Source organism: Bemisia tabaci, chromosome 8 (assembly GCF_918797505.1).
Source record: "Bemisia tabaci chromosome 8, PGI_BMITA_v3".
Lineage (NCBI taxonomy): Eukaryota > Metazoa > Arthropoda > Insecta > Hemiptera > Aleyrodidae > Bemisia > Bemisia tabaci.
In genome coordinates this window covers 15407176-15416233 of record NC_092800.1, presented here as the reverse complement: position 1 = coordinate 15416233, position 9058 = coordinate 15407176, and the positions used below count along the sequence as shown (strand labels likewise).

At 44.2% G+C, this 9058-nt stretch overlaps 2 protein-coding genes across 2 annotated transcripts; both read left to right on the top strand.

Annotated features, from left to right (window-relative positions):
• The first annotated feature begins 3599 nt into the window (after positions 1 to 3599).
• LOC140225272 (uncharacterized) lies at positions 3600 to 5453 on the top strand. Its single transcript, XM_072303550.1, has one exon. It carries the CDS (start codon positions 3600 to 3602, stop codon positions 5451 to 5453), a length of 1854 nt encoding a protein of 617 aa, XP_072159651.1.
• A 143-nt stretch (positions 5454 to 5596) lies between these two features.
• On the top strand, positions 5597 to 8836 carry LOC140225271 (uncharacterized). The gene has a single exon (XM_072303549.1). The coding sequence runs from the start codon at positions 5597 to 5599 to the stop codon at positions 8834 to 8836; it is 3240 nt and encodes a 1079-aa protein (XP_072159650.1).
• The last annotated feature ends 222 nt before the right edge of the window (positions 8837 to 9058 follow it).

Here is a 9058-nt window from a genome sequence, read left to right as displayed (position 1 = left end):
TTTGTGTGGTGAGCCACGGTTCGCGCATGTTCTAATGTATCTCGAGGCTCAACCCAGACTGAACTTACGGTTCTCTGCGGTTGTGAGCGTCCTGCTTACGGCGCGTTACCGAATCGTGTCGAAACTGGCGGGGACCCTCTTGCCAAGTTCATTCACTTTTCGAGGTCTCAAGAATGGACCTCTTGACGAACAGATTTGAAAAATCTAATACAGCGATCAAACTTCAGCAAAATATCGATTGTAAAACTGAGAAAACGTGAATATTTTTCGTGATGTTTCGAAATATCCGCACCTGGTATTACTTTTGTTTGAAAGAGAGCAAATGGACACTATCGCTTGAAATTAACATGACGTATTCTTTACACAGAGAGGAAATATCGGGGGACTTTTCAAGGCATGACGTTGATTATTTCTCCATTTAAAATATGAATTATTATAGAAAGTTACATCGTTGTAAATCAAACGCATATTTACAAAGTCGCTGTCTTCATATTTCCAAGTCAGAATTGCAGTTTTCAGTTTCGCGTTATATGCTTCATAGGGATTTGCGTAAGGAGACAGAGGAAAAATAGAAGGAAGTAATGAGAAGGAAGAAAAATAGAGAGAGGTGAAAAGGAGAAGATGAAATGTATGGGATGATTAGAAAAAGTAGGCTTACCAGAAGCATAAGGAGGTAAAAATTAGCGGAAAATAAAAAGAGAAAATGGGGAGAAGGAGAAGAAAGATTAGGGAGAAGAGAGAGAGGAGGGTCATCAGGTTTTCAGGTTTCGTTATTAGCTCCTTCACTATTCAATTTTATGGCACACCCCCGTGAGGCAGGTGCACAGTGCTCAAGCTTTTAACAAGCTGAATCCATAACAAAAAAGACGGCTGTAATTTAGCAATTTAGCCTCATTTCAGATATTTGAAGAAAAAAGGCGTCTGCTAGCTGAAACTATTGTATCTACTAATTTTGAAGGGGCTTTGGCAGAGTGATCTGCCTTCATTCGAGAGGCCGGATTGAAATCCTCTAGTCAAGTTTAAACGGTAGAGTTCATCACTGTATCGATCAGAGAACGTATCGATGGCTAAAGTGTAAAACCCCGTATCTCCGTTTACGACGTTGTAGACTTCCAGTCGAACTTTATTATTTCTTTGGAGAACTGGTCAACGTAACCTCTTGAAAACGTCCTTAACTTTCTTTCTATTAGTAGAATATTTTGTATGATTTCAAGCTATGAAGTTGACTTGTTCCTCTTTGATTAAATAATACACCGAAAAAAATAATATGCTGTTTTAGCATCTAGGATGTCAAAAATGTGTCCGGTGATCCCAAGATGCTGCCTTTACTGCCCCCGCAGTTGAATTTGCATTCACAGGATGTAAAATTAACTGCGGGGGCAGTAAAGGCAGCATCTTGGGATCACCAGACACATTTTTGACATCCTAGATGCTAAAACAGCATATTATTTTTTTTCGGTGTATAGTAGCGGAGATTTTGAAACACGGCAATGGAGATACGTGATGTCGCACTTTAGCCATCGATATGTCGATGAGATAGTATCTACGTATCGATCAGGAGAAATATCTCGATCAGTGCACATGTGTCGATCAGAAGATATGTGTCGATCAAAGGATATTTGTCGTCAATCAGGAGCCATGTGTGGATTAGATGGATAGTATCGATCAGGACACAATGTGTCGGTCTGAAGACATGTGTCGATGATGAGACATTTGTCGATAAGAAGACACGTTCAGAGGACGTTTGAAGGGGCTTTGGTCCCTTGTCTTGTACTGGTACTCATTAGAACTCACATTTTTTTTAATCTAACTTTCCCCGCGAAATAGTGTGAACCAAACACAATTTTACCACCTTGTTACGTTCAGTTTAGGTCATGAATCTTAGTATTCTTTTTTTTTTCGCTTGAAATCACATGAATGCTCTTATAGGTCGAAGGAAACGACATGGTGGACCCCCTCCTCCCCAAAGAAAAATCAAAAGGATTAATTTGGAAAGGGGTAAGAACCTTGAGGATTATAGGGCTGGTGCGACATGGAAAAAAAGTGTCAGGGGTTATCCCCCAAAATTGTTCTACTGCCCTTTGTTGGATGATATGGACAATTCCAATTGATTTTGGTAGCACCGCAACTCAAATTTGGGCGGTACAGCAACATTTGGGTTAGTAACCTAATTCATCAGGATACCACCATAATTAATTGGGATACTACCACAATTAATCGGTGCATTACCACAATGGAGATGTTGAATGTGTAAGGAATTTGCAACTTGACCCTTGATTCTTGTGAAAAAGTTCGCGAGAAACACGATGGTGCCGCTGGTTTTCTCTGAAATCAACTCCCAAGCTCAGAAAAAGCTCTCAAGTTGTGTTCGGTTTCACCTACAAAATAATAATCATTAGAAATCCAATCACAGTGACGAACAAAATTAATAATCATTAGAAATCCAATCACAGTGATGAATCCGGGAGCAAAAAGCTCCGCTGAATTCCATTGGCCCCAGCCTCAGAATGAACGCGAGGCAGCGCACCAATCACGAGCAGCGCGCGGGCGCGAAATTCAAAACGTCCAAAACTTAGTCTCCACAGCGCCCGCCAAGTTCAATCTCGCCTAGCGGTGCTCCCGCGAAGTTCAAACTCGCATAGCGGTACTCCCGCCAATTTCTCACACGGCGCTCGCGTCGACCAATCACAGCCAAGCTCGCGGCAAAGCGCTCTCACGCGACCGGTATAAATACTGGGACGCTGCGCTCCATGAATTCACTTCTAAGTGATGCGCCGTCCGATCAACACCCAGTCTCCAGATCCAGCCAAGCAGCGAAGCAAGCTAATTCCAGACCTAGGAAACGAAGACTCAACCAAATTCAAGCAGCAGCCAGAAAGGAAACCCGAACCCAAGTCAAGAATCAAGTTCCTCGAGCAAGGTCAAAGAGCGAATTTGGCGAGCAAGCTGAATCAACCCATCGATAGCGATCGGAGCGGCTAATCTCTCAGGGTCATCACGAAATCAACTTTAATATTCCACTTTTGGCAGTCCTATCTAAATTCACCCAGGAAAAATTTCAAGTCATCTCTAACTAAATTCACGTTTGTATCAAATCCTCCTACCGGAGAAGCCGATTCATATGAATCCGGAGTAAAATTAAGTGCAATAGCACATAGCAGCATTCAAAATTCAAGTCCTTCTGACTTTCCTGCGCAAAGCAGAAGCCGGCGCATTACGTGCCTGGTGGCCCTTCAGGTCTCCTACCCATGGTAGTAGCCGGCTCACTTTGAGCCTGGTAAAAATAAAACCACCTAGGACAGGATCCTTCTGATCAATAAAAATTAGTCTCTCACTTGAAAACCGCATATATTATTCCATTTTTCTCTATCTTTTCGATCCTTCCATTCTTTCTCTCGGTGCAATCACCTCCAACCTTTTAGGTCTAGCACATGTTTCTTCACCATTTTTGAGCCGTCATCCCATATTCTTTGGTCCCTCGGAAACTTATCACTTTTTGGCTACACTCATTTTTTCTGGTATTTTTTGGACCCGCTAAATCCTTACATTTTTTGGTCCCTCGGGCCGGATTCGAACCTTAACGCACCTAAGCAAGCAAAATGGTAAAGAAACAACGCGGTAGACATTCACCCGAAATAAGTGAAGAGGAGAGAATGGCAGAAGCATTAGAGACTAAGCGAGCCACTATATTTTCTAGGGTACAGGCTATTGAGAAAACGTTCAAAAACGAACTTTCGGACATTAATTGTGAGCAATTCAGACCACTTTTCGATCGCTTAGCAATATTCCAGGAGAAATTCGATGCAATCCAAAATGAATTGATAAATCTTAACTCAAACCTTCCGCATGAATCGAGAGTAAAAACGGATCAAATTCAGGAAGAATTCGACGAAATAATTCTTGCAGCAGAAGTAACCTTTCTCTCAATTACACCTAAAGTCTTGCGTAATTCTACCCCAACCTCTGAGAACACTTCGGCCAGGTCTCAATCATCATCTACAACGAACGTTAGGCTACCCAAATTAGAGTTGCCCCAGTTTTCGGGCAAATTGGAAGACTGGCGGTCTTTTTACAACCTGTTTAGCGTATCCGTGCATGATGTGAAGGAGTTAGCAAAAGTGAAAAAGTTTCAATACTTGCTCACTTCCTTGAAGGGTGAGGCGCTAGATTTGGTTAAAGGGTTGGATATCACTGATTCCAACTACGATGTAGCATGGCAAATCCTGTGCCAACGTTTTCAATGCGAGCGAAGGCATATATTTCACCACTTTAATGGATTACTCAACCTTCCTGAGATTAAGGACGTTACGCATATTCCGTCGTTCCTCACCAAGTATAGGGAGCACACCCAGGCTCTTGAAGGGCTAAAACATGAACTCTCCGAGTATGCATCCATGTTGACAGCCGTAATTGTCCAGAAAATGTCATTTTATTTTAGAAAGCGCCTCGATGACTTTCGTGGTGCTGAGGTAAAATATCCAACCATCGCAGAAATTGTTGAATTTTTGGAGAAGGAGTGCCTGCAGCTGGACGGCACCTCCGCAAAATCAAGTAACTCAAAATCCACACCCAACCAAACCAAGCAAGTTCACCTATCCAAAACCGAAGATACGAACCAATCTAGCGGCAAATCCTACCCACCTGCGACATGTCCACTTTGTGAAGCTGACCATATACTTTTCCGATGTGATGCCTTTCTTAAGAAATCCATTAGTGACCGCAGGGCAATGGTCAAATCCAAGAAACTATGTTTCAATTGCATGCGCGGTGGACATTCAGTGGCCTCGTGCAAGTCTAAATTTTCTTGTAAATCATGCAAAGGGCGACATAACTCTGTTTTACACGTCGATAAAACTGATGAACCCAAAAATCAAATCCTTATTGCGACGGACACAACCTCCTCAAGCTCCGAACCCATGAAGGCCGTCCACATCTCTGAATCAAAACCATATGAATCTACTTGCATTCTCGGAACCGCAGTTGTCCTAGTGAAAGACAAAAGGGGCAAGTTCCTACCCATGCGCTGTCTCATTGATAGCGGCGCCATGTCAACCTTTCTAACAGCGAGATGTGCTGAGAAGTTAGGGTTGAAAATAAGCAAAAATGCACCAGCCATATCTGGCTTGGGTAACCAAACCATAAATGATGTTAAGGGCACTGTAGAATGCGTAATCAAGTCGCGTTTCGAATCACAACCAGTCTTCACCGCTACGGCAACAGTGATGACGAACATAACCTCAAACATGCCTTTGAACCCACTACCCGACTCAATGCGGAGGCCCTTGAAAGGCCTGAAACTAGCCGACCCAGAATGGACAAAACCGAGTCCAATTGACTTGCTCATAGGAGCAGATTTGTATCCGCACATTTACACCGGCCGTAAGATCATTCTAGCTGAAGACTGGCCCGTAGCTCTTGACAGTATCTACGGATGGGTCCTACGGGGAAATTAACTTACAACGAATCACAGGATCAAATCACCGCCTTACTCACAATAAATAACCGAGACCTGGATGCAGGACTCACCAAGTTGTGGAGGACAGAAGACGTCCCTCACAAGCCGATCCAAAAACCGGACGACAACATCGCCGAGCAAATGTACGTTGAAAAACATTACCGCCAACCTGATGGCAGATACGTGGTGCCTCTACTCATGAAAGAATCTGATGTGGACCTGGGCGAGTCCTACAACTTGGCCCGGTCCAGACTGCTGAAGTTAGAACAACGCTTCCAGCGGGATCCAGAGCTGAAGAAAGCTTACCAGGAGTTTATGAAAGAGTACAAAGACCTAGGGCACATGAGCCTTGTTACCCGCGAGAATATGGGGAAGGCCAAGTATTACATCCCGCATCACGGAGTATGGAACCTTTCAAGTGCAACAACCAAAATGCGCACTGTTTTCGATGCTTCAATGAAGACGACCAGTGGCAAGTCTCTGAACGAGTGCCAATATGCAGGCAAGAAGCTACAATCAGACATCGCCGAAATCCTAACCAGGTTTCGCCTACCCAAATATGCCTTCACCACGGATATCTGCAAAATGTACCGCCAAATACTGATAAGACCAGAGGACAGAGAGTATCAGCACATCTTATGGCGCGACGACCCTTCGCAAGACATCGAGGAATACGAGTTAAACACGGTTACGTACGGCGAGCGAGCATCCTCCTTCCTGTCCCTTAGAACCGTGAATCAACTTGAACAGGATGAAGGACACAAGTACCCAGACGCCTCCCCTATCATCAAAAAGCGAATTTTTGTCGATGACATCTTGGCCGGAGCGGACTCAATCAGTAAGGCCAAAAATTGCGTGAAGCAATTAACTGGGATAGCTGGGGAGTGCAAATTTGAGCTGAAAAAATGGTCCACCAACGAACCCGAGATTCTTGAAGGGTTGCCAAAATCTAGCATCCTAGAAACGCCGTTGAATTTCTCAGACGGGGAAGGAGCCGTCTCCGCCTTGGGCCTCCAGTGGCAACCTGCACCAGATACATTTTCCTACAAATTGGACCGCCTACCCGTAGTTTTCACAAAACGAGGCATTCTCTCTTTAATATTCCGAATTTTTGACCCGCTCGGATTGATAACACCCATAGTATTAATGGCAAAGCAGTTTATACAGCAAATTTGGCTCCTTGGACTAGATTGGGACGCGCAAGTACCTGAATGCATTAAAACCTCGTGGGATAAATTTGCCGCCAATCTATCTGACATAACCCGCATAAAAATTCCCCGTCACGTCTCCTTGTTGGACGCCACTAACTTTGATTTGATAGCATTTTGTGACGGCAGCAAGAAGGGATACGGAGCCACTGTATACCTCAGGGTCGAAGACATTCATGGCAGAGTCAAGGTAAACCTACTGCTTGCCAAAAGCAGAGTAGCGCCCCTGAAGGTCCTGAGCATACCACGCCTAGAGCTATCCGGGGCAGTGCTAATGACTGATTTACTTGAGTTCTCCTTGCAAGCTTGCGATGACATCAAAATCAGGAGCAAATTTGCCTTCACGGACTCAACCGTCGTCCTCGACTGGCTCCGCACTCCGCCTCATCGATTGAAAGTATTTGAAGCAAACCGGATCGTAAAAATTCTAGAAACACTAAATCCTCAAGATTGGAGTCACGTGAAATCAAAGGAGAACCCCGCTGATTTAGCGTCCCGCGGCTGCGAACCCGAAAAATTGATCGATAATGAACTCTGGTGGCACGGTCCGGAATGGTTGAAACTTCCAATTGAAAGCTGGCCAAAAAGTAATGAACCCATCCCTAGCACTCAAGAAGGATTGAAAGACATAGTAGATGAACCCGTAGTTCTTGTTCAAACTAGGAAGGATACATGGAACCAGAACCTGTTGGAATCACACTCAAAATTAACCCGTTTAATTAGAGTTACAGCGTGGATCTTTCGATTTATTCACAACGCCAGACCGAAAAATCGCACTAAGCTCAAGTCACCATTATCTCCGGACGAGTTCAAGGCAGCCCGGAACTATTGGATCAAGTATACTCAACAATCAAATTTTAAATCCGAAATTCACGCATTGAAAAATTCCAAGGATACCCCTCCAAACCTCATATCACTAAGACCGTTCATCGATAAGGAAGGATTCTTAAGAGTAGGAGGGCGATTAACCCACTCAGAGCTGAATTTTGCAGCAAAATACCCTATCCTCCTGCCGAAAAATGGCCACTTTTCTGAGCTAATAATCAACTCTTGCCACCAAGAAACACTGCATGGCGGTCCTAAGTTGACTCTCGCGAGCCTAAACACTAAATACTGGCTCATCAACGCCCGTCAGAAAGTCAGAGCTCAAATCTCAAAATGTGTCACGTGCTTCAAAACAAAGCCAACCAACTTTCAGCCCCCGATGGGCGACCTACCGAAATGGCGGGTCCAAGAAGCAAGGCCCTTCCTCAACACCGGCTTAGATTTCGGAGGACCTTTTACGATAAAGGAAAACAATCTAAGAAAATCCCGCCAAACCAAGGCATACCTCGCACTATTTGTCTGCATGGCGACAAAGGCTCTACATCTTGAATGTGTTAGCGATCTAACATCAGAGGCCTTCATCGCAGCTCTAGACCGCTTCGTATCCCGGCGCGGATTATGCAAAAATCTCTTCTCCGATAATGGAACCAATTTCACCGGAGCCAATAATGAATTGAAGGAAATTTATAAATTTTTAAAGGACAATGTCACGAAAGAAGAAGTTTCAAACTTTTTAACCACGAAAGAAATTCACTGGCATTTTTCTCCTCCGTCTGGTCCCAATTTTGGAGGACTATGGGAAGCCGGAATAAAGTCGGTAAAACACCACATAAGAAGAGTAGTTGGGACTCAAGTTCTCACTTTCGAAGAGTTCACAACTTTACTGTACAAAATCGAGGCCGTCCTCAACTCCCGTCCTCTCTGCCCGATTTCGACCGACCCATCTGAAATTGGAGCTTTAACCCCGGCTCATTTTCTCATAGGCGACACAATGAACTCACTCCCCGAGCATGATCTAACGGATGTAAAATTGAACCGTTTGGATCGTTGGCAGGTGATCCAACAAGCCAGCCAAAGTTTCTGGAAGGTCTGGAAAAATGAGTACATCAACACATTACGTCAGCGCTCAAAATGGCTGAAATCAACCCAAAAACTAAAAAATGGGGACTTAGTTCTGATACAAGACCCAGATTTGGCACCATTGCATTGGCGCATGGGCAAAGTCACAAACTGCTTTCCAGGCCCTGACAAAATTATAAGAGTGGTAGACGTAAAAACTCAAACCGGCACCCTACGCAGACCCGTGTCAAAATTATGCCGCCTGCCACTACCCGAAACCGACCAATAGGGAGATCCCGCTGTATGTATATTGCGAACCCACATGAATATAAGTCTAGCTTCTTGAACGAGTTCACTCGTTCAACGGGGGGAGTATGTTCGGTTTCACCTACAAAATAATAATCATTAGAAATCCAATCACAGTGACGAACAAAATTAATAATCATTAGAAATCCAATCACAGTGATGAATCCGGGAGCAAAAAGCTCCGCTGAATTCCATTGGCCCCAGC